Source organism: Cryptotermes secundus, unplaced genomic scaffold (genome assembly GCF_002891405.2).
Source record: "Cryptotermes secundus unplaced genomic scaffold, Csec_1.0 scaffold815, whole genome shotgun sequence".
Lineage (NCBI taxonomy): Eukaryota > Metazoa > Arthropoda > Insecta > Blattodea > Kalotermitidae > Cryptotermes > Cryptotermes secundus.
In genome coordinates, this window is record NW_019733329.1 from 321675 (window position 1) to 347438 (window position 25764).

The 25764-nt window shown below is 45.3% G+C and overlaps 1 protein-coding gene and 1 non-coding gene across 2 annotated transcripts; one reads left to right on the forward strand and one right to left on the reverse strand.

Moving 5' to 3' along the window:
* Positions 1-1350: 1350 nt before the first annotated feature.
* Positions 1351-1424, reverse strand: Trnai-aau. Its single transcript has one exon. It is a non-coding gene; the product is annotated as a tRNA-Ile (tRNA).
* A 15101-nt stretch (positions 1425-16525) lies between these two features.
* LOC111868049 (aggrecan core protein) lies at positions 16526-17907 on the forward strand. The gene is made up of 2 exons (XM_023858405.2): positions 16526-16534; positions 17280-17907. Exons 1-2 carry the CDS (start codon positions 16526-16528, stop codon positions 17808-17810), a joined length of 540 nt encoding a protein of 179 aa, XP_023714173.1. The 3' UTR covers positions 17811-17907.
* The last annotated feature ends 7857 nt before the right edge of the window (positions 17908-25764 follow it).

A 25764-nucleotide genomic window follows, 5' to 3' on the forward strand; every position in this document is an offset into this window, starting at 1 on the left:
ACCAGTACTCACTGGAAAATTAGTTCAATTGGCGCATTTCTGCACAATTCTTTCGCGGGCCGGATGTGGCCCGCGGGCCGTAGTTTGGATACCCTTGGTGTAGAAGATGTGGGAGCCTCGCCGTCTCACAACCCTATGGGCCTTCACGGCCCGTTACAGGGAAAGTTTAAGATTTTTTTTTCTGTTTGTTTTCTTCCTAGTTGATTATTTAACGACGTTATCAGTAGCGAGACAGTAGCGCCGATGATGCAATTCGTAGCTACTATAAACGATATTATAACGAATTAAAGCTGCATGATAATCTCGCTGTAGCGCTTAATTCGCTTTTACAGTGTGTCATGTTATCCGGGTCTCAATTTCTTACCCGAATTAGTGACGTTTCGCCGCACGAGCCCTGTCTCAAAGCGACCCTGTTACTTACTGATTCTCGGCAGTCAGTGTTCATGTATTTATAGAATTCGGCCCAACAGACCCGGGGGGAAGCCCTGCCGCTTCTGGTCTGTTCGAGTCAACTGCCCCTGTTGGCCCGGATCATCACTCGCCACCCTTCTCCTCATGAAACTGTTGCATTGACAATTATATATCCATGAACCCTCGCTCATATTACTTCGATCCTGAAGACGGAGGCAGAATTTGCCTTCGAAATAGTCGAGAACAATGTCCACATCCACTTTTGCAGGGACCCAACAGCAGAATAAGAGCCGCTCCTCTTGCTGTTTGAGATAAGTATTTTCCGTGTTTTCCCGTTGTTAAAGCTAGTATCAAGTACCAGGCCCTAGAATGAAATCTCCAAACAAAAATTTTATTTGACTTTCTTGTTTCCCCACTGCATCCTGTATAAACTTCAATCCTTCTTATTTTCTTCACAATATAAAGCGAAGTTTGTTGTTACGAAATTTTGTTCACTTCCTAATTATACTTACCTTGGATCCAAATATTATTGGGGGGAGGTTATTTTGAGACCCTGCGTGTAGCTAGACTGCATAACATAGACTGGTAGTATCACAGATGAATTAGAAAGGATTTGAAAGGAAACTGTGGTGGATTAATCGGAATGTTATCGTAACATTTGCGTGGATGGGCTGAGGAAAATCACGAAAAATGACGGTGTGAACAGCCGTCGTCCCGATTCGAGTTCGAAAAGGGCATGTCCGGAATATGGAGAGAACTTTCAGATATTTCCTCCCAAAGTGCTGTGCAGAGCAATAACAATTCCAGTCTCAAGGTCCATCCCGCGTGGTTTGATATAGTAATTTTTTTTAATATATAATATCTGTAAATATATTCTATTTATTTCTTTACTGAAGGGTTTTGCGACTTGAGATATGTGTAATAAAAAGAAAAAAAAGTTGGCCCGTGGGGGGATCGAACCCACGACCTTCGCGTTATTAGCACGACGCTCTAACCAACTGAGCTAACGGGCCGACAAACCCTCAATGCTCATTTCCGTCAATTTAATACGTTATCTCATTCATAATGCAGTGACGTCCTTGTTTGACCATGGGTTATAATATTTTTACAGAAAAGTACATGTTACCAGAACATATCCATATAACTTTCTTCTGTGTCTCATTTTAATGCACTCGGCAACTTGAATTTCGATTAAAATATTCAGGACTTTACTTACAGAACAGTGCCATTGTTAACATCCACAAGGTTGTACTTTTTTCTATATTAGTGTGCAGATTTTAGCGTTACAGAATCACATTTTAATATTGGATTCTGATAGCGCAGGATCTGGGATAGTGATTGATCTAGAGATTAGAAAACCCGTGGTTCGATTCTCAGCAAGGGCAAGAGATATTCCCCCCACGACAGTGGCCAAACAGGCTCTGGGTCACACCCAGTTTCCACATCGTAACCAATGAGTACTGGGTGCTTTTTCCCCGCCGGTAAAGAGACCGGAACGTGAAGCTAACCACTCGTCTCTGTAATGTAAACCGTCTATACCAGATTTAATGAGAATTTTCATTACTCATTACTACTGTACAGTCTACATAAAACTTATGCCAATAGAGGAACCGAGCTATTTGACTAACGCTTCGGGAGATGTCCGATTGGAATCCCCGTCTTGACAACGACTGTCCTAACTGGCTGTGTTCGTCGTTTTCCTCAGTCGCTCAAGAATATACTGGTCCTTTCTCCTCTATACCATCATTGAAAGTTAAATACCGCTAAAATTGATGTAGCATCGTTAAGGCGCGTCCACATTACTCGTGCTTGTGCTCGTGTGACTCGCTATGCTCGCGAGTAATGTGGACGATATGACAAGTCACGAGACAAGCAAATTTTTAATTTTTAATTTAAAAACCATAGCCAATAAATTAAAATACGACTACAGCCTATACACACTACGAGTAAATATACGGATCCTCACGCGTCGAAGCCTGGCGAGCAACTGAAGTAGTGTGGACGAAGATTTACGAGCACAAGTAAAAGCCAGACCAGTCTCCCGACAAGCACGAGTAATGTGGACGCGCCTTTAAATAACCCAGGAGGCATACATCTGTTCGCGATTGAGCGCAGATTCTGTGACCAAAACACAGACACCGAAATCCTTGCGTGATGGTGTGTGGAGTGTGACCAGGGAACAGAATGAAGGAACCGGCCAAATTTACACGTGTCTCTGTGTTCGAGATGCACTCTGCTTTTCTGCATGCGAACATTTGTGAGGGAAGGAAGGCATATCAAGCAGCGGGCAACTCCTCCATCGCTTTCTAACCAACTACTCCCCTTTCAATCATATCATGTCACTGCAGACCGGTTCCATTCTGTGACTAAATGTTACGTAAAGGGTTTCTGATTGGGATTAAAACGTTACATTTTGAAGTGGAGTGGGGGAGGAACTGGCACACCCTCCCCCACAATCATTTATGACAAGTGTCCGGAGCATATCGTTCATCAATCACAGTTTTAACCCTCAATTGCAGACAGAAGCCATATTGTAACCATTCCTTGCAACAGTGTGCTATTGGGCACATCAACTGGAAACACTGTACTAATTATTTTGTAGAAAGGAGTAACTGGATAGCAGATTAAACTGTTAATTTGACTGTCTCCCTGACGAATTAACTAACTTCCAAACAAAACAAGTGGCTCGCTAAACCTCTCTGTATAATAGAATCGCAATTATTCTGCTTGGTATTGTAGTAACATATTCTGCCGGTAGAGATCAGTAACTGTTAACAGTACTCTGTCATCAGCTGCCGCCCATGCTTATTTGTGAAAGTTCCTTAAATTACTATTTCGAATTCTTTTCAATGTTGGATGTTATGATCAGAATACTAGTAAAAGTAAAGTAAACTAAAGAAAAGGTAAAGCTATCCCTGTAACAGGCCGTGAAGAACCATAGCGTTGTGAGACGTTGTGAGTCCCACAATTTCTAGCCAATCGGTGAGGTCAGCATTACGCACCGGCCGCCCTTTACCCCCAGGAATATTCCAGGTACTCAATTCTGTGTTAGAGGCCGAGTCGACCACAGGGTCATAGTCCGGCTGGAAGGATTAGGTAAATTGAAAAAATCCATCTCATCAGGGCTCGAACCCGCGACCTTCCGGCTCAACCAACTACTCTACCGTATGCCCCATTAGAATCTTAGTAACTAACTAAAAGTATATTCAAGAAAACTGGTTAAATAGCTATGTATCAATGTTTTAACCTTTTGAAACATGGTGCTAACTATATAAATCACTGTTCAATTTATACAACGAGTGTATTTATGTTTTTTTTTATATAATTCTAAGAAAAAGATAGCGATTATAGACCTAAACAGCATTAACCGGTTGTTATTGTGATTGAGAAGAATTGCGTTTCCTGTGAGGTAGGAACTCAGATTTTAAATATTTTAAAATGCTTTTTAGGATTGAGAGCTTCAGCCAAGACCTTATACTATAGAGCTTATTTGTTAATATACAGTTTTCTTATACATGAGAAGTGATGTGTGAATTCATAAGAAGTTGGGTTTTTCTCCCCTTGGCACTACAGCCCCAGTGGGTCTAGGCCTACCTCCATGAACTATTCCGTTCACTTCTGTTTTTCTAGATCATACACATTCAGTAGGACTCCTTGGGCTGGTGATCAGCTCGTCGCAAGGCCTCTATCTGTACACAAACACAGAGAAACGCACACACACAAACTAAACATCCATGCCCTGAGTTGGATTCGAACCCACGATCCCGGTTTCCAAGTGAGCGAAGACAGTACATGCCTTAGACCGCTCGGCTACCGTGACCGGCCATAAAAAGTTTACTTAACAATAAATTTGGTATTCCTTCATTGTGGAGCGTATTCTGTGTTATAGTTTAGACTCAAATTAGTAACGCTTATACACATTGCATCAGTACGAGACAAAACAAACAGGCTTCAGCCTTATTACATCTGCCTTACATACATCAACATAATAACGGTTTTCCAGACGTTGCAACATGTAGTCTGGTACATGTTTTCCGACGTTTCAGTGGAATCTGCTGCCTCAATATTCAGGCCTAGACCCCAAAACGTCTGTATGGGGTCACATCCCAGAAGACGGTAACTTTCACACAGTCGTAGTGCGCCCAGTGTTCGAAATATATTTTGCGTGAGTTTATATATTATCACGAGGCAGTGACTATGATACAGTGTAGTCGCATACCTACGAATATTTCGGAGGAACATATTGGTTACATCTTCAGGTTATGTTTCATGTTTCAGCATGAAACAGTTTCTCCGAATCGTTAGTAACTCTGTAGAGGACTTCCCAGGAGGCAGAAATATTTATAGTTTGCCTTTATGAAGTGTAATGTTCCTTCTACAGGCAAGTTTCCTATTTCCAATGCACTACTGACGAATGGCTGAAGCAAGCGTTTGGAAACCCAGTGATCGAGCAGGCTGACGTACCAGTAATGTTATAAACTCAATCGGGAAGTGCTAGGTTCGTTTCTCGGAACATTGGCTATACTGAGAGAGAATTTTTGTGGTTTACCCGAGTCCTTCCGGGTAAATTCCGGGATTTAGATATGATCGTTTCGTTTCATATCCTTTCCAATTCATTTATTTTCTGTCCAACGCTACTGGCTACTGAAGGCGACATTAAACAATCCACAGTATTCATTTCGCATTATAGACCTCCTCTTTATTGTGCTTGCGTCGAAATGAAACAATATTAATTGGAATGCTGTTTCCGTGTGTCGGTTATGTGGCTCTTGCGTGCGCTGGCACATATCAACGCAAGCTGGTGCGCTCTGCTGAATTCGGCCGCAACTGCACGCGCATGCGCAGGTGCAGTTCGTCATGTCCTCTGAATGTGGCGCCTGCGGACGTTCTGATCATCATCACCCCTAATTATCTTGGTTCGTATGAAGAGAACTGCGTTTTCTTTATAAAGTTTTTCTGTGAAAGAGGATAGTAAGCAAAAAATAATACAGATAACAGTGCCGTTGCAAGGGTGTGAACTCGATTCGTCTGGCTGGGGATAGGGACCAGTGGGAGGCTGTTGTGAATACGATAATGAACCTTTAGGTTATCTAAAAGTCCAGGAATTTATTAACCCGCGTCTCCGTAATAAAGTAAAGTTGTCGCTGTGCTCAACCAATTAAGCGAAACGCCATTAAGGCGTATGGGGGAGTGGATGTATAGCTCCACATTTCCTTGAATTCGGCACTAGATGGAGGTGAGCGGTCAGCTTCACGCCGCTATCGCTTTACCATCGTGGAAAGATGGATCGTGGAAATATACACATTTTATAGGAGGTTGGGTGAACCCCAGACACGGTCCGGACGATTTGGAGAAGAGAAAGTTATTGACCCTACCGGGACTCGAACTCCGACCCCTCAATCGTCCAGCCTGTAGCCAGTCGCTATACCCACTTCGCTATCCCGGCTGTATTGTAGCATAAATGCTGTTGATGTTATCCCTGAGTAAGAGATTTTGGTCTGGAACAAACAGAAATACCCGTTCTTCGTCCGGGATATGGTTTTCTTTCTTGAACAGTCACAATACGCAGTAGCTGAAACTTGGAACTGGGATCTACCCGTTCACACTAAGAAAACAGGATTCGAACCGCATACGAAACACTTTTCAGCAATACTCGAGCATCGCTTTACTATCCGTGGTTACCGTACGTACTGGTAAGACCACAAAATAAATTTCATAAGTATGAGTGTTTTTCATTCGGTAGGAAACAGGAAACTGACAGGAAAGACAATTCGATACTAATTCAGAAAATTAAAATTCCGGGGCTCCGCTCTCAAGCCTGTTCTAACGTCTTACCTTTCCTACTGCCCTAATGATAAGGGGGCGCGGGTCCAAGCCTCGGAACCTTCTAACGAAATTATGCCTTGTCTCCCTCCCTCTCCTTGCCTCTCACTTCTTCCATGAGTCGCTTTCCCCTACTTTTTGCTGTACTTCCTTACCTCTCTCTCTAGGCCCCGCCATAGCTCAAGCGGTTAGTCGCTGGCTTCCCACCGCGGCGGCCCGGGTTAGGTCAAGTGGGATTTGTGGTGGACAAAGTGGCGCTGGGGCAAGTTTCTCCGAGTACTTCGGTTTCCCCTGCCAATCTTCATTCCACCAATTGCTCCACAATCACCATCACCTATCATCTGGGGCTGGTACAATAGGCCAGAAGTGGCCGCAGTACAAGGGACTTAGTCCCTCCCCAATCACCCACTCACTCATGGAGCTGAGTCCTTGAGGAGCTGCCAATTGTGCAGCTCCTCAAGAATTTCCCAGCATTTAATGGAACCCGAGGGTTCATTACCGTTTTCACAAGAGTCCTCCACTGGTCCCTATCCTGAGCCAGATCAATCCAATCAATACCATCCCATCCTATCTCTCTAAGATGCATTTTAATATTGTCCACCCACCTACTCCTTAGTCTTCCCAGTGGTCTCCTTCCTTCTGGCTTCCCACCAATATCCTATACGCATTCCTCGTCTCCCCCATTCGTGCTACATGCCCTGCCCACCTCATCCTCCTTGACCAGATCATTGTAATTATAACTGGAGAAGAGTACAAGTTACGAAGCTCCTCATTATGCAGTTTTCTCCAACCTCCTGCACCTTATTTCTCTTCGGTCAAAATATTCTACTCAACACCCTGTTCTCAAACACCCTCGGTCTATGTTCCTCCCTTAATGTCAGAGACCAAGTTTCGCACCCATACAGAACCACAGGCAAATTTATAGTTTTGTATATTCTACCCCACTAGCAATAAAACAAATACCTCTGTCACACACTTTATTTATGGGATAGAAAAACGTGAGGATCAGTGGACGCAGAGAACTCACAAAGAACGCACTGGAACAATATTTCTGTACCCTCTGTTTACTTCAAATAGAAGTACGTCTTTCCAAATTATAGTCTTCAAACGATCATCGACATCAAATATAAAAATTCATGTAACTTATCAATTCTCCACATATGAAGCTAAAAGTCCCTAATCCCTCATATTTCTGAGACACTATTTTATTTTTAGGACAGCCCATGTATTACTGCAAGATATTTTCCAACTCCCTCTGGAGTTGGAGACCCTCAGGACGAGCCAGTGTGGGGTATAAAGCCCAAAGCCTCTTCATTTCAAAGCCCACAGTGTAACAGAGTTGGTAGCAGTGGGGTTATTTTTATTATAGAAGGCCGTGGCTTCTGTTACACGTAGCTTGGTCTCTACAACCGTCGTGATCCATGCGGCCACATGGCCATGCCGTAAAAACCTAACTTCTTGTTTGTGCGGTAGTCTATATGGCAGGTGACGGAACTCCTTTAGTTTGCTTTCAGAAATATTAGAAAAGCAAGAGAACCGTGAATATAAAATGTCATGAATAATAAGAGCTCACTTTGATCGCTTTGGCTTAATTTTATATCCTGATGATGGAGGCGGAATATTTCTCCGAAACTTCGGTGAACTTCATTTGCGGTACACGGCGTCACGTACCTGAAGGTGTTTCAGAACAAAGTGTTAGGCCTGATAATAGGATCTAAACAAGAAGTAATGGTCCTAATATTCAGGATTTGAGGTTTCCACAGGGTGGTTATGAAGCGCTATGTCTCCTGGAATATAAAGCTGTGTAGTGCGTTCACAGTCAACCAACGTCTCGGAGGAACGTGTCTCTTCCATCTTCAGGGTCGAAGAATAAACCAAGTAAGGAACAAGTATGAAGCAGATTGGAAGCGGAGTTCTGGAGAAAATATATGTATCTAAGAGAGAACAACTGACATGAGGCTGAATAAAGTTGCACTAAAGGGGCCTCAATGCCTTTTACTCTTCGACAATCATTACTGGAGAGACTGGAATGTAGTGCGGACTGGGGACATGGGAAATGCTCACAAAATTTTGGTGTTGAAACTTCAAGTGACTACTTTGGAGTCTTTTATGGAAGAATAATATTAAAATTGATCTTAAAAAAAAGTAAGACGCGAGTTTTTGAACTGGATGAAACTGGGTGATTATAGGATCCAGTGACGTGTTTTTTGTGAACAAGTTAAGAACATTCGGGTTCATAACGGATGTGAATATGTAAATCAGTTTGACGTCATCCTGTGCACGGCGAATATTGACGTCTGCTTAACAGAATCAGGGGATGGGCAGACAGACGGAGAACCACAAAAATTAAGCTATTTCTCGATATTCGAAAACTAAATTCCTTACTCTGCAACCGGACAAGTGCCAGGCCAAAAATGAAGCCCCAGGCTCTAAACTAGTGCCGACATCAAGAAAATGTGGATCTATACATCCACTCCCCCATAACCCATCATGGCGTAATGCTTAATTAAGCACAAGGACAATTTTGCCTTACCTTAAAGCAGGTGATAAATAGAGTGACGATTGGGCTTTAATCATTATTGTCTTATTAAGTTCACTGGACTGTCAAGAAGCTCACACAATATAGTGTCACAGTACTTTATTGCTAGTGGAGTGGGACTAAGTCCCTTGTACAGCGGCCACTTCTGGCCTATTGTACCAGCCCCAGATGATATGTGAGGGTGATTGTGGAGCAATTGGTGGAATGAAGATTGGCAGGGGAAATCGAAGTACTCGGAGAAAACCTGCCCCAGCGCCACTTTGTCCACCACAAATCCCACTTGACGAGACCCGGGATCGAACCCCCGCCGCCGCGGTGGGAAGCCAGCAACTAACCGCTTGAGCTATGGCGCAGCCCAGTGCCACAGTAAGAATTATATTCAATATGAAATTACCTCACGTGTGACAAGATCCACACTATGTTGCCATGGTAACGACTTGTTGTTTTAAACATAACCCTCGTTTATGGTGTTCAAAGCCGTAATACAAGACGTAACTTGAGAGGCTCCTTGAGCCCGGAATTTACACGGGCTGTGTTCGACTATCCACGGTATACAGGAGATTCGATACGTACAATACGGTAGTGACTTTTGCAAATGGCAGAGCTGTAAACTCAGGCTCTAGGACACGTGATTCCTGAGCTTACAGAAAATATATTACAGCGGCTGTAAAGAAAAGGAAAAGCGAAAGGAACAAGGATAAGAATTCGACAAGGATACGCTCGTTAAATGTAACGGGATCACAAGCCGCGACATACATCGATAAATGCGGTGAGTACGTCTGTTTGTCTACGTGTTCGATATATCGGTACTTGTCAGCAGGTTAGCTCAAGCGACTTGTATTCTGGAAGTGACTGGTTCGAGTCTCGCTCAGGATATTGACTATTCATTTTCAGATTTTGATTCAGTCCCTCTACACATATGTCGAGACACGGCCCTTTTGTTTTTCTTATTCTTTCCATACTTGACGCTCTATGATAGGTTTGGACAAACTGTAGTTCGCTGGCCTCATGCGGCTATTCTGAACGGTTAATTGAGGCTTGAGGAAGAAATATTGATTAATCTAATTTTTATAAATGTATCAAATGTAAAATAAGAATCTGCTGTGGAGGAAGACTGCGCCTGGGCTACCTGGGGATACAGGCACTGTTCTAACATGTCAAGGTATACGCTGCCAGATACAGTAGCTTCACCGAAGAAACAAGGAAATAAAATTCTTTGAGTTTTTCTTTCATCTAGTGTTAATTATAATCCATAATTTATCACAATTTGTTCGCAGTGATTAATTAAAATGTGGGAGATTTGAACGGGACACAGTGTGGCCCCCCGCTACGTCAAGGCAGCAGCTCAGGGAAGGAAGCATTTATTATGTACAGATATTTGCAGAAATCTAAACACCAGTAGCGCCAGAAGCAATAAAAGGAAAGACAGAAAGTATTGAAACTTGGAGGGGGAAACAACGCTACCTATTTTCGGAGAAGGACATACAAGAAGGATGTTATTGAAGACGAACTTACTGCAAGAGCAGCGTGGAGTATCCTGGGGTGGATTTAGTTTGACAGAGGGAAGTAAAGCCCGTATTGGCAGTAAAACCCCGGGCACAAGATTACGTACATGGCTGCTGCATTCACATTGTCTGACAGAACATGCGGCTGATCCCCGCATTGCAGGGGTGCATCTCACGCTACAGGGGCACATGTCACACTCCGTCTCACACCGCTCCAGCGGTGTGCTGGGATAGTGTTAATTGTGATTCTTGCTTTATGTGGAAGTGAAACTTGGACTGCTTCTGTGGTCTAGTGCTCAGCGTTCCTGCCTACACATCCAGAGGTCCGGGTTCTATTCCTGAGGCTACCAGATTTTCTGAGAAGTAGTGAGTCTGGAACGGGGTCCACTCAGCCTCGTGAAGATAATTGAGAGGCTATTTTAAGAAAATAGCGGCTCCGGTCTAGAAAACCGAGATTAACGGCTGTGGGGAATCGTTGCGCTGACCACGCGACACCCTCTATCCACAAAAGTTGGCACTAAGACAAGCGGTGGTCGCTCGGTCGGTGTAGTTCGCTTGCGGACTCAAACCACGGAGTGAAACTTGGACTGTTGCTTAAGAAACGAGCAGAAACTGAGTTGAATGCCAATAGGGTGATCAAGAAAACATTGTAATATAAGGCAGAGAAGGAGCAGGAAGCTGGAAATAAATTGCATAAAACTGATTACAAAATATATTTTGGCATGTAGGCCCGTTGCTATGCAGACGATCCGTCCAGGCCCGAGGCTTTGGGTTCATTTTCATAACATGATTATTTTGACGGTTAGGAGTTGTTAGCCCAACGCTCAACCCCAAAGCTGGAGGACTATCCCTTGTCGGCTGTCCGTGACTGCTTATTCAATATATTCGCAGCTTCCCTCCATTCCTGGAGGGCGTCTCCTGCATCCGCAACCTGAGGACGCGCCATGCCGTGGTGACAAGGGACCCACATAACATCCGCAACCTGAGGACGTGTCATGCCGTGGTGACAGGGGACCCACCTAACATCCGCAACCTGAGGGCGCCATGCCGTGGTGACAAGGGACCCGCCTAACATCCGCAACCTGAGGACGCGCCCTGCCGTGGTGACAAGAGACCCACTTAACATCCGCACCCTGAGGACGCTCCATGCAGTGGTGGCAAGGGACCCACCTAACATCCGCAACCTGAGGACGCGCCGTGCCGTGGTGACAAGGGACCCACCTAATATCCGCAACCTGAGGACGCCATGCCGTGGTGACAAGGGACCCGCCTAACATCCGCAATCTGAGGACGCGCCCTGCAGTGGTGACAAGGAACCCACCTAACATCCGCAACCTGAGGACGTGTCATGCAGTGGTGACAGTGGACCCACCTAACATCCGCAACCTGAGGACGCGCCCTGCAGTGGTGACAAGGGACTCACCTAACATCCGCAACATGAGGACGCGCCATGCCGTGGTGACAAGGGACCCGCCTAACATCCGCAACCTGAGGACGCGCCCTGCAGTGGTGACAAGGGGCCCACCTAACATCCGCAACCTGAGGACGCTCCATGCAGTGGTGACAGGGGATCCACCTAACATCCTCAACCTGAGGATGCGCCATGCCGTGGTGACAAGGGACCCGCCTAACATCCGCAACCTGAGGACGCGCCCTGCAGTGGTGACAAGGGACTCACCTAACATCCGCAACATGAGGACGCGCCATGCCGTGGTGACAAGGGACCCGCCTAACATCCGCAACTTGAGGACGCGCCCTGCAGTGGTGACAAGGGACCCACCTAACATCCGCACCCTGAGGACGCGCCCTGCAGTGGTGACAAGGGGCCCACCTAACATCCGCAACCTGAGGACGCTCCATGCAGTGGTGACAGGGGATCCACCTAACATCCTCAACCTGAGGATGCGCCATGCCGTGGTGACAAGGGACCCGCCTAACATCCGCAACCTGAGGACGCCATGCCGTGGTGACAAGGGACCCGCCTAACATCCGCAACCTGAGGACGCTCCATGCCGTGGTGACAAGGGACCCACCTAACATCCGCAACCTGAGGATGCGCCGTGCCGTGGTGACAAGGGACCCACTAAGATAGGATGGGATGGTATGAATTGAATTGATCTGGCTCAGGATACGGACCAGTGGAGGGCTCTTGTGAACGCCGTAATGAACCTTCATGTTCCATAAAATGCTGGGAAATTCTTGAGTAGCTGCAGAATTGGCGGCTACTCAGAAGGGCTCAGCTCCATGAGTAAGTAAGTAAGTAAGTAAGTAAGTAAGTAACCTATTTAATTTGTTGACATCCACATTCTCAAGAAGGACTCTGTCCTGTGGAGTTGGTATCGCTAGTGTTTCTGTAACTGCAGCTGTGACGTCACGCCCGTCGAAAGATGCAGACATCTGCTGGAAGCTAGACCGCCGTACCGCAACCTGCATGGAATGTACGTACGTCTAGCAGACTTTTGAAAGGAGGCCAGACCGCGTGACCTGCAGAGAGTTACTCGCCTCTCTTTAATCTCTGCTGGAAATTTATTAATACCCACTTTTGTCCAGTCATATTCCAGTCCCAGTAAAAGGTAACATTGTCCCTGTGCTTAACTAAATAAGCATTACTCCATGAAGGTGTATGTGGGAGTGGATGTATAGATCCATATTTTCTTGACCTTGGCACTAGCTGGAGGTGAGTGGTTAGCTTCATAACCCGGCCGCTTTACCCCCTGGGAAAGAGCCCCCGGTACCCATTGGATAGGAGGTTGGGTGGACCCCAGAGCCGGTCTGGACGACGTGGAGAGATCAAAATTCTTGACCCTACCGGGACTCGAACTACAACCCATCGGTCGTCCAGCCTGAAGCCAGTCTCAATACAGAGAACGCTATACCGACCCTCAGCTAAGACGTCGTGTTGCGTTTCGACGACATCCATGAGCCGACTATCTAGAAAATGTGGAGGCCTCGACGTCTCACAGACTTATGGGCCTCCGCGGTCTCTTACAGGAATAGATTTAGTTTATTACTTTGGATCTGGAGTTCTCAGTGCCGCGACTGCAAAGAGTAAGATCTTCTGGGGACGTGAGGTGAGAATTATTCTTAACCTCGGCGCTGGATGGAAGTGAGTGAGAAGCTGCACGCCCCAGCCGCTTTGCCCAATCGGAAATAAGCCCCATTATTCGTTGTATGGAGGCTGATTGGGCCCCAGTCCTGTCTGCGCACTGTGACGAAAAGAAAAATTCTCCTACATTTCCTCAGAAGCAGGTCCTCCTCTGTCCAAACGGCAGCCTACCTGCTTTACCGACTGAGCTCTCCTCGCCACCTGCCGCTTACTGATTGTGATTACTTCTTTGACTTATTCTTCGACCCTGAAAATGGAGGCAGTATGTTCCTTCGAAACGTTGATGAACTTAAACCGGGATACAGGGTGTAATATCCCAGAAGATGACAATGTTTTGGTCGAAGTTGTGAGGACTTCTAGATCATAATACACGTTTCAAGCTGACAGGACGAAGATCCTTCTCTTGTCTGCAGGACAAGGGCACGTGGTGACGCATCCGACTTGTATTCGGGTGGGGGGTGGGGGGGCGTGCCGCAGCTAAGGTGGTTAGTCGCCGGCTGCCCGGGCTCGAGCCCAGTTCAGATCATTTGTGATTTGTGGTGGACAAAGTGGGAGTGAAGCAGGTTTTTGTCCGAATATTTCGGTTTCCCCTGCCAATTCTCATTCCGTTTATTGTTCCACAATCACCGTCACCTATCATCCGGGGCCGGTACAATAGGCCAGTTAGTGGCCGACATAACAAGTAGACTCACCCCACCCCAAGAACCTAAAAAGTAAATAATTGTATTTGGGGTGAGGTTCAGGTTTTTTGTGGTTCTCTTCGATCCCTAAGCGTGAATTCTGGGGTAGTTCTTTTATTTATATGTTTCATCCCCCCTTTAGGGACCATCGCCTCAAACTTGGGCTCTCAATGTCCAGTCTCATCAGTCATGTCCCCATATATTTTGCCGTTAAGGTTTCTGCCCTGAATATGGAGGCAGCAGATTCCTCAGCAACATGTCACAGTCTTGCTTATAGCGATATGAAGGCAAACTGATAATATTTGCAGGCAGAGAATGTGTTTACTTATATAATCTAACCTACTTCTTTCTGCATCCATATGTGGGCCAAGTAACCCGCGTTCACGCTTACATGTCACAACAATTCTAATGCCTATATAAAAGTGAGATGGCCTTGGATTGGCCAAGTGAACAAGTTGATGGCCTTACTCAGGCTGCAAGAGAGGGAAGTGGCAGGCCCCAGCTTTCGGTCTCAGAACCGCTCGTATATAAGAGGACAGGCGACTTTCAGTTGTCATCAGTTCTGTAACCCATAGCGACCAACACAGCAACATGTGGTTTCTGGTAAGCCAGTTCTTTCACACCCGGTTTGTTGTTCCATTATTCGGTGGGTTTATTTTAAATTATTTTTTATTATAATGACCGCCTCTGTGAAGTAGTGGGTCTGGAACGGGGTCCACTCAGCCTCGTGAGGATAAATGAGGAGTTATTTCAAGGAAATAGCGGCTCCGGTCTAGAAAACCGAGATTAACGGCCGTGGGGATCCGTTGCGCTGACCACGCGACACCCTCTATCCGCAAAAATTGGCACTAACTTGCCGACAAGCGGCGGTTACTCGGTCGGTATAGTTCGCTTGCGGACTACAGGCCACGGATTTTTATTATAGTATCTCTTTGTACAATAAAATTGTGAAGCCGGAGTAGGTCAGTCAGCATAACGGAGGGATACGATCTGGACAGTCGGGGTTCGATCGGCTCTGGGGTCCGTCCAGCCTCCTCTCCAATGGGTAACGGGTGACTATTCTTCTGGGAGTAAAACGGCAGGGGCGTGAAGCTGTCTACTGTCCTCTGTCTAGTGCCGAGATTAGAAACGGTGGAGCTATATCTCCAATCCCAACGCGTCTTAGTGAAGCGGTGTTTAATTAATTAACCGCAAGTGCAACATTTCCTTTACAGTAAAATCTTAACGTTGCTGCGTGAGACTCTCGTAACACAGCGCCCCTATAGGATGCAGCTGGCTGGTTGCTTATTTAACGACGCTGTCAGTGACGAGGCTGTATGAACTGTGAACTGCAGAAGATGGCCTAATTGGGTTGCTATCCCGACATTTGAATTGAGAGACTGAAGGAAATCACAATAACATTAGTCAGGATAACCGTTGTCAGGGTTGAGATTCGAACTCAGCAATGAGTGTATAGCATTGCCACTGCACGAGTCTCTTCGGCGCCCTGGTTGCAGATAGTACCAATTCATCCGGTAGATGCCTCTGCCAGCAGTAGTCTCTCTGTCGTCAGCTGTCGTCTTCATGAAGAAAGCTTATTTTGAAGAGCTTCTTAAAACCTACGTTTTTTATTCCTTTGTTGTTCGTTTTTGAATATGCGGAACCCGTAGTAACATCCATTTATTCGTTCTTTCTTAATGAAAGATGAGATTGGCAGGACATGTAGCAAATTTGAGAGCGAAATTATTGTCCAGAAAGCCTGGAAGTAACATCTTGGAATGCTTGAGTAGAGATAATATTAAAATGATTCTTAAAGAAGTTGGATAGAAATTTGCAGAGTGGATTCATCTGGCTCTGTATAGGGAGCAGTGGCAGGCTCTTGTGAACACAGCAATGAACCATTGGGTTCCATAAAATGTGGAGAATTTCTTGAATAGCTGAGCAACAATTAGCTTCTCAGAGAGAGTTATCCTGAATGGATTTATTTGCTTAAAATTTTGAATTGATTTATGATAATGTGTTTTATTATATGCCTGTACGTCTGATGTAGTCGTGTTTGTCCGTCTGTATGTATCATCTCCAAAAACAATAATCTAGTTCTGATAAAATAAGGTTCTGGTAAGTACAGGTAATTCCTTTTGGTCTGTATCGTACAACAAACAGTACTTTACATCAAAACCAAATTTAATTTCATGGGCAGATTTTAACGTTCACACTGTCATGAATATCAAGATTGTCTTCTGAGATGTAACGCGCTGTACTCTGATAGATGCAGACCGACGTTTCGGAGAGACTATTGTTCCAAACTATATGCAGTCACATACCTGTGGACCTGTAGTTTTTAATTTTACAGATTTTTAGAAATTTTTCTGTCACAGCAGAGTCTAAGAAGATTTTTTTCTGCTGAGATGTGATGCCGTGCAGTCCGGTAGTTCACTGGTATCACGGACAAATTAATTACCACTGCCATCAGAGCCAAAACATGAGCCAAGTGAGTAATCGGCAAAGTGAAACTAGCCAGACTGAGACCCCAAACCTGAAGGCAGAACGTTCCTCCGAAACGTCTGTGAACTACCGGGCTACACGGTCCACATCCCAGAAGAGATGACTCTTAAAAAGGTATTTGCAAAACCAGCACAGTATCTTGTTCAGAAGATAAATCGTCATTTAATTCCATACAAAATATTCCTTATCAAATTTCTTGTAGTGCAACTGAATTACCTATGAAATATGTCTCCCGTGGTTCTTAAATAATATAAAAACCATCCATTCTAGCTAGAGGCTTATATAAGGCCCTCTGCAATTGGACGTACTTCCATTCACTTGCCTACATAACAGCTTCCATCAGACTCAAAAGGGTCAAATATTTTCAGTGACTTGATTATGTAATATAAGACTCATATCCCATTTGACAGTAATCTCCATTTAGGCGCTACATTTGTTGTCCGTATAGCGACTGGATGCTGGCTAGGCGGTCGAGAGTTCATAGTTCGAGTCCCGGTTATGACAAGATCTTTTTTTCCTGTCCAAGTCGTCCTCGCCGGTTCTAGGGACCACACAGGGTACTGTAGACTTTTTCGCCCCCGAGGGTAAAGCAGCCGGGGAGTGAAACTGACCAGCCTAGTGTCGAGGTCAAGAAGACGTGGATCTAAACTTCCACTCCAACATATGTGTATGTAGCGTAGTGCTTTACCCTCTCTAAGATCTGCAGTTGATAAGTGTGATCTGATTCACAGGTTTTCCTGCTGGCCTTGACGGCGGCCACCGTGATCGCCGCTCCTCAGTTCGATGAAGACTTTGGTTCTTCGTGGCACGAGAGCCATGGTCAGGCCGAGAGCTACTCCCAGACGAGCTTTGGGAGCCCCCACAAGAAGGTCAAGACAGTGGTCATCAACAAAGAAGTGAAGGTCCCAGTTGAGAAGCCCTACCCTGTGACAGTAGAGAAGAAGGTTCCTTACCCTGTTAAGGTTCCAGTGGAAGTCAAAGTTGAGAAGCCTTACCCCGTCGAAGTAGTGAAACCTTACCCTGTATACGTCGAGAAAAAAATCCCATACCCTGTAGAGAAAACGGTACCTTATCCTGTGAAAGTCCCTTACAAGGTCCCTGTCCCTTACAAGGTTCCTGTCCCTGTGGAGAAGCCATACCCCGTGCCCGTCGAAGTTCCTCATCCCGTCCCTCACCCCTACATTGTTGAGAAGAAAACTCCAGTGTTCCTGAAGAAGGGACAGGAGTCTGATGCCGAAAGTTACAGCAGTTTCAGTGATTGAGCTCCTGTTCTGTAGGTTGAAATCCATCGCACCGCACACATCACGTGACTATCAACTTATTTATTATACCATACTGCCTGCATATAAATAAAACGTAGTGAGGAGAAACCGTTGTTTTGGGCACTAATTCCCTTGATCACTGCGCTGTCCAAGTTACTGACATTCCTCGTTCAAATCGCCTCTCCGACATATCCAACCTCCTGTTTACACCCTACAGGTAGGTAGAACGAAATCACTCATAACTCCATGGCCTGTAGTCCGCAAGCGAACTATACCGATCGAGCGACCGCCGCTTGTCGGCGAAGTTAGTACCAACTTTAGCGGATAGAGGGTGTCGCGTGGTCAATGTAACGAATCCCCACGGTCGTTAATTTCGGTTTTCTAGACCGGAGCCGCTATTTCCTTGAAATAGTTCCTCAATTATCCTCACGAGGCTGAGTGGACCCCTTTCTGGACCCACTACTTCTCAGAAAATCTGGTAGCGTCGGGAATGGAACCCGGGACCTCTGGATCTGTAGCCATGAAGAGACGATCAAAATGTTTAGTCTCTGTTGGCTGTGACTGTACTCTCCCAGCATTTAAGTCTATAATTTTACCCGCGGGAGGAATGATGCTTCCCGCCTTCCCTATAGTTGCTGAGTTTGATTGCAGTGGAACAATGAAAGGTCGTCATTTTGAACAAAAGAATCCCGTTTTATGGTACGGTATTTTGAAGAATAGAAATCATAAAGAGTGGCATTGCCAGTGGCAGTACGGGGGGGGGGATGTAGTCTGAATGGGGTGCTAGAGGGGAAAGGGGGTTGGGAAGAGTGTGGATTACACATGAAGACGTTTCAAAGAGAGATAATTACAATGCTACCATATTTCTTATTTCAGCAAGAAGCAAAGAATGGGATGCTGTATAGCAAGAAAAGAATGGTGTACTCCACTTTGGAGTACACATCAATAAATCAGTGACCCACCAGCCATTTTGTCAAAATAACGCCGTTCTATTATAATACAAGAAGTTCTGGGAAGAACAAATCAGTCGGTCGGATAAATTGCTGGTGGTCCTCGCCAGCCAGTCAATGTCGGTTTCGTGTCCTGTCGAGGCCTATTACCATATTTTTGTTCCTTCGAGGACTTCTACATATTGAGAGTATGTGTTACTGCACGGGCCACATAGAAAACACGCGTCCAACAATTCTGTTATTGAGTGTGTATTCGTTACCGCGAGAACGTGTTTACCGAATCGTTGACAAGCAGCGGCTTTAGGAGAGACACACAGACAGCAAAATGATCTCATAAGCTTAATTTTACTTCTTCAAAATAAGGAAAATATGCTCAAGCCGAATTAATTTTTAATGAGTTATTTTATTACGTTCTGGGCGTCTAAACTTTATATCATTAAATGTGAGCATGATAGCGAACGATGAATTTGTAAAGATTTGGAAGGAAGCGATTGTCGCGTAATCCAGGTATTATATTGACCATTTTCTTGACGAAACTGAAGAAAACTATGAAATATCCTGGGGATAGCCGATGTCGCGCCCTAGATTCGAACAGAGCTCCTGCTCAATACGTCTCCGTAACGTTGTTGTCATGTCAGCCCGCTAGGTAAATAGTAAGAGAAAAGATTTAATTTTTCCATGAAGTGTATTTTTTAAAGTTCCACCCAAGCGGTCATCAGACTCCCAAAATGACACGCGTCCCACTGTTTGAGGAACACGACGCTATACATTTTCAGCTGCGTCACATCCAAGGAGGTAGTACTTTTCATAATCACCGTTGTGACAACCACCAAAACTTCGATGACTTGCCAGGCTTCACGGTATCGCATCCCAGGGAATTTTTCTGTTCATTGTCGCTTTCGTGAGACCCTCAGGTCGGCCAGAGTGTACGTGTCTGCATGACGTCTGCATGGCCCCGCCTACGTCACTCTTACCCATATCTCTTCGTTATAATTCAGGTTTTATTGGCAAAAATAATATTCAGCAAACAAAAAATATGACAAAATATCCCCAAAGTATTGGAAATAACTTTTCCTTTCTGATCCGTATATTTTACCGTCCTCCTACAAGATTACTTGCCATCTGTGGCGTAGTCTGACTTCGTATGTATCTCCCAGCATCTCCCGTCTGAATGCACGCAACCTGCACCCCTCTTCAGCCAGCTCCTCCCATCAGAAAACTGTTTTATAAATGCAGCATTGCCACTTGCGCTACCTTCTGCTATAAGATACAGAAATTTATCACCAACCTTCCCCCTCCCCACACCATACACCTATCGTACCTTGGAAGGAGTGTTAAGGGGGCCTCGGTGGATTGCTTCATATTCACTAAGTGGCCCATTAATATTCCACCCCCTTTTACCTATCCCCCAATTTACCCCGTTCTACCCCAGGTGTAATCATATGGAGTGCAGCATACATCTTCACCTAGATATGCTCTCCCCCCACTCCTATACCTGCAGCCACCCCTCTCCTCTCCCCGCTGTAGCCGCAGTTTCACGGCGTCGCTTCTCCAGGGGGCATCAAAAGTTCATATGCCGACCTTCAGTAACCACCCCTTTATATGGTGCAGGGGCGTAGGAGCTCTGTAAAAATGCAAAACACATGGCGGAGGAAGCGCGTAAAACAATTGTAAACAGAGTTTTTGACAGAATTTGGAATTTTGGGGGAGTTTTGCAAGAATTGCAAGGGACATGCGTTGAAGTAGAGCGAGTTTGTGGTGTTTGAGAAGGCGACGTACAAGCCACATAATTCTGTCTCTCCAACTACCCACCTACCTACCTGTCTGTCTGTCTATCTACCCACCTACCTGTCTCTATATCTATCTACCCACCTACCTGTCTCTATATCTATCTATCTACCTACCTGCCTGTCTGTCTATCTACCCATCTACCTACCTCCCTACCTGTCTGTATATCTATCTACCCACCTACCTACCTACCTGTTTATCTATCTACCTACCTACATGTCTATCTATCTACCCACCTACATGTCTGTCTATCTACCCACTTACCTATCTATCTACCTGTCTATCTATCTACGTACTCATCTACTTACCTATATACCTATCTATCTATCTGTCTCTCTGTCTCTATTTATCCATGGCTCTACAGCTCTCTGTTGGGCCTTGGCCTCTTTTTCTCAGATCCTTAATCCTACACACAGTAGGAAGGACTCCTTGGAGGGGGATCAGTCCGTCGCAAGGCCGCTACCTACACACAGAACAACACAAGCTCGTAATAAACGTACACAAACATCCGTGCCTAGAGTGGGATTAGAAACCACGGTCCCAGTGTTTGAGCGAGCGAAGACATTTCATGCTTTAGACAGCGCGGCCACTGTGATCAGCATAATTCTTTATATGAATGCTGAAAATAAACGTAACTAAACGACAGAAAAAGGAATCATGTTCATTCATTTGGACTGCAGTAGAATACAGAGAATGGGAGAAAGACAATCTTAGGGTCGCTTTGGCATACCTACACAATCACGAAAGAAAGAGAGATGTTGGAAGACCTAGAAGTAGGTGAACAGACTCCTGACCGTCGTCAAGCGGGTCTGTAACACTCAAATGTAAGTGGAATAAAGAAGGAAAGTTGAGAACTTGGTGCGACGTGTGGCACTGGTCCCAGGAGACTGTAAATTACAAGCGCTCAGTATTAGCCTAGTTACGACACATCTGAAATATACAAAGGTCGAGGCCCATAGGGTTGTGAGACGTCGAGGCTCCCACATTTTCTAGACAATCGGCTCACAGACGGCGGTCAGGTTGTCAGCCTTACGCGCGCCGGCCGCCCTTTACGCCCCCAGGAAGATTCCTGGTACTCTTTTCTGTTAGAGGCTGAGTCAACCCCAAGGCCATAGTGCAGCTGGAAGGTTTAGGTTCGTTTCCCGACGAGGACTTCTATACAAATCATATTTAATAAAGAATCAACTTTTTACAAGAAGAATTATGGTCGATGGCGAACTATGTTTTTGACACCGTATCCACTGGAATCGAACTTGGTCTCATCACATCAGATTAATTACAATATTCAGTGGAGGCAAATGTGTGTAGGGGCTGTGTGAGCTGAACTGGATTCGGAAGGGGAGCAGTGAAAATATTGGATTGCAGTCCGGAACGGTTTCCACTGGGTGTTAAAGAAATGACGTTCCGCTGTGAAAAGGAAAACTGGTTCCTTCAGCCGGATAGACTGGGAGGTTAAAATTACAAACATAATCTCAGTTGCATAAATTCGGTATCCGCCTATTAGTCTGTAAACTATAAAGAGAGGGTTTACTTCTGTATCGCACTGAGATTACTGCTAATGATACCCGCTCTTGCGTTAAAACTCAGAATTGCATTTTTTCATATTGTATTTATATTTCGTATTATTTTCAGAGTGGAGGCCACGCGGCAGCGTAGTTGGTTGAGGCAAGAAGCCAATAGCCGGAAGGTCGTGGGTTCTGTTCCCAATGATGTCATTGGATTTTTCAATTGACCTAATCCTTCCAACCCTCTGATCAACTCAGCCTCTAACAGAAATGAGTACCAGCAACCTTTCTGGGAGTAAGAATGCGGGCGGAGCGTAAGGCTGACAGCCTCACCGCCATCTATGAGCCGATTGTCTAGAAAATGTGGGAGCCTCGACGTCTCACAACTCTATGGGCCTCCACGGCCTTTTACAGGGAAAGCTTTACTTTTTCCTATCTCTATGACTCTCAGACTAACAGCGATCATTTTCAGAAACAGCGTTAAACGATTGGTCTTTCTAATATAGATACATATTGATGTAGAACTAAGACATAGAGAGAAAATAAAATTGATATTAGAATGTAGCATGTAGCTAGTAACAATCAGGCGACTAATTACTTCGAAACGTCAGTTGACTGTCAACGGACTACACTATGTTATAGCTCAAAAGATAGAAGAACATCTCACAAGAAGTAAGCAGCAGAATTACCTAATCCGTGGATCAGAGCTCTTCTTGATAAGCCAATAGTCGCTCAGCTAGTCAAGAAATTCTTCGATAGAACCCAAGGTTCAAGAGTGTACTTTACACTTGTTCAGATAAATACAGTCCAGTCTTCACGCTTTTTTCTTTGAGACTTTTATTAACTTTGTCCTCTTGTCTGCGCCTGTCTGTCCGAAGCAGTATCTTCCATTGTGGTTGTCAACCAAAAATTCTATGTGCATTTCTCATTTCTTCCGTTCACCTTACCGAGTAAAGCGGTATTTCTTGTGACTGTTCTGACGGAGGTTTTCGTTGTTTTCCTCAGTCCCTCACGTCCAATGTCTGGGTAGGAACTCTAATTAAACCAATTCCACTTTTTCCTTTAATTATGTACCGATTTTCCTGACTTTCTACATTATATAGTATGAGTTACTGATGGCGTTGTTGAATAAATAGTAAATAAAAGTAATTTGGTATCTATGTTAGAAGGTAAAGGTAAAGCTACCCCTGTAACAGGCCGTGAATGCCCACAGGGGTGTGAGACGTCGAGGCTCACACATCTTTCACAATATCAGCTCACAGATGGCGGTGAGGTCAGCCTTACGCGCCGGCCAACCTCGTACTCATTTCTGTTAGTGGCTGACTCGACCCCAGGGCCATAGCGCGGCTGGAAGGATGAGGCAAATTGAACAGATTCAATGACCTCATCAGGAATGAACCCTCAACCTTGCGGCTTGTAGCATAGTGCCTCAAACTAATACGCTATCGCCTGCCTCCAAAATCCTTACTTACTTACTTATTTACTCATGGAGCTGAGCCCTTCTTGAGAAGAAGCCAATTCTGCAGCTACTCAAGAGCTTCCCAGCATTTTATGGAACCCGAAGGTTCATTATCGTGTTCACAAGAGCAATCCACTGGTCCCTATCCCGAGCCAGATCAATCCAATCCATACCATCCCATCCTATCTCTCTAAGATCCATTTTAATATTGTCCACCCACCTACGCCTTGGTGTTCCCAATGGTCTCTTTCCTACCAGAATCCTAGGTAACATAATTCTAAAACTCCCGGTAGGAACGTATGCCGATCCCTGAGGGCAAGACAGCAGCGCCATTGTAATGTATGAGGCTCGGAGCCAGCTATACCTCACCTTCAGAGTCTGCCAAGCGGCTGGCGAATTCTGGAACTCTCGCCAAATATCCATATTCTCTGCTTCAAAAGGCCGCGTTCCTCTGTTGTGACTACGGCCAGCCGGCTTGTTCGGATATCAAAAAGCATTACAACTCCTGCCCCAAGTATAGCCCTTGCAGATTCGGAACACACAGTTGTAACGGTGAGACAGGAACTGTGGTGATATCGGTGAGTGTGTACCAGCATGGTACCTCTACACGGGAGTCAAAGGCAGTGTCCTAAGTCCCAGACTACACGGTGTCATAACCCAAAAAGAGAGCAATATGAACTACAAACTTCCCAGAAATGCCCTGTGACATAGGTTTAGTAACTTAAGTCAGCTCCCGAAAGATCTCTCTCACCTTTCATTTCCACTCCACAATTCATAACCATTCTCTCGTTAGATACTATATGAATTTTGTAGACGGTAATCAAGACGAGATAGGAAATATACTGGTCACTGTGTACTGAGAACTTTAAAGGATCGGAAAGGAGGCTGTTGTGACCTACATAAGAATGCTATACAGAAGAATTTTTAAATGTCTTAATAACAGCCGGTCACGGTAGCCGAGCGTTCTAAGGCGTGCACTGTCTTCGCTCGCTCGGAAGCCGGGATCGTGGGTTCGGATCTGTTTCCTGTGAGGTACAAACTGAATTCTTATATATTATTCTTATACACTGCGGGTCACGGTAGCCGAGCGGTCTAAGGCATGAACTGTCTTCGCTCGCTCGGAAGCCGGGATCGTGGGTTCGGATCTGTTTCCTGTGAGGTACGAACTGAATTCTTATATATTATTCTTATACACTGCGGGTCACGGTAGCCGAGCGGTCTAAGGCATGAACTGTCTTCGCTCGCTCGGAAGCAGGGTTCGTGGGTTCGGATCTGTTTCCTGTGAGGTACGAAATGAATTCTTATATATTATTCTTATACACTGCCGGTCACGGTAGCCGAGCGGTCTAAGGCATGCACTGTCTTCACTCGATAGGAAGCCGGGATCGTGGATTCGAATCCCACACAAGACATGGATCTTTGGCGTGTGTATGCGTTTATTCTCTGTTTGTGTGACCCTATGTTTAGGTACAGGCCTTGCGATGAGCTGAACACCCGTCCAAGGAGTCCTACCGTCTCTAAAATGATCGTGAAAGTGGAAAATCAACCCTGTGCCTCAAAGTGGTGGCCAGAGGAGAGAGAAGAGAAATAAACTACGAAATGTACACATCATATGATCACGCTTACGTGTCATAACGGACTTTTCCGATTCCCCACAGAGACATGTGTGCCAGGAGTCTTCATGGGGAGTAGAGGGCGGCTGGCTCGTGAGGCTGACAACCTTTTCGCGATCCGTGTGCTGATTGTCTAGACAAACTGTTACACAGATAGCTTTACGTTTTTACCTTGCGTAGTCTGTAGCTGCATCTACATGCACTTCCACAGCGAAACCTCACTTGCAGGTGTGAGGTTTGTCCAATTTGGACCAAGTGGTAATGGCCAGCGGGTTCTGGACTCGTATTTCGAATTGCTCGGTTCGAATCCGCAGCCGGACACCGGACGTCCTGAGTGAGAGATTTCATGATATTGCTGAATCTCTCTAGTTGCATTCCGGGAGAGAAACTAAATAGGCCACGGCCACTTAAACATCCTTACAAATCCAGTCATCATTCAGCTCAACACGCATTTGTTGGATTTCAGGTACTCGCAACGGCAGCAGTGAAAAGTTCTGTGTTCTGGGATGTAACGCCGTGTAGTCTGGTAGAATTTTACCCTCCTCTGAGAGGAGTGTAAGTTTTGAAGAGTATTTCTTTCTGGTTGTTTACTTGATTTTCTCTTCGACAATGAGAATGAAGGCAGTACGATCCTCCGAA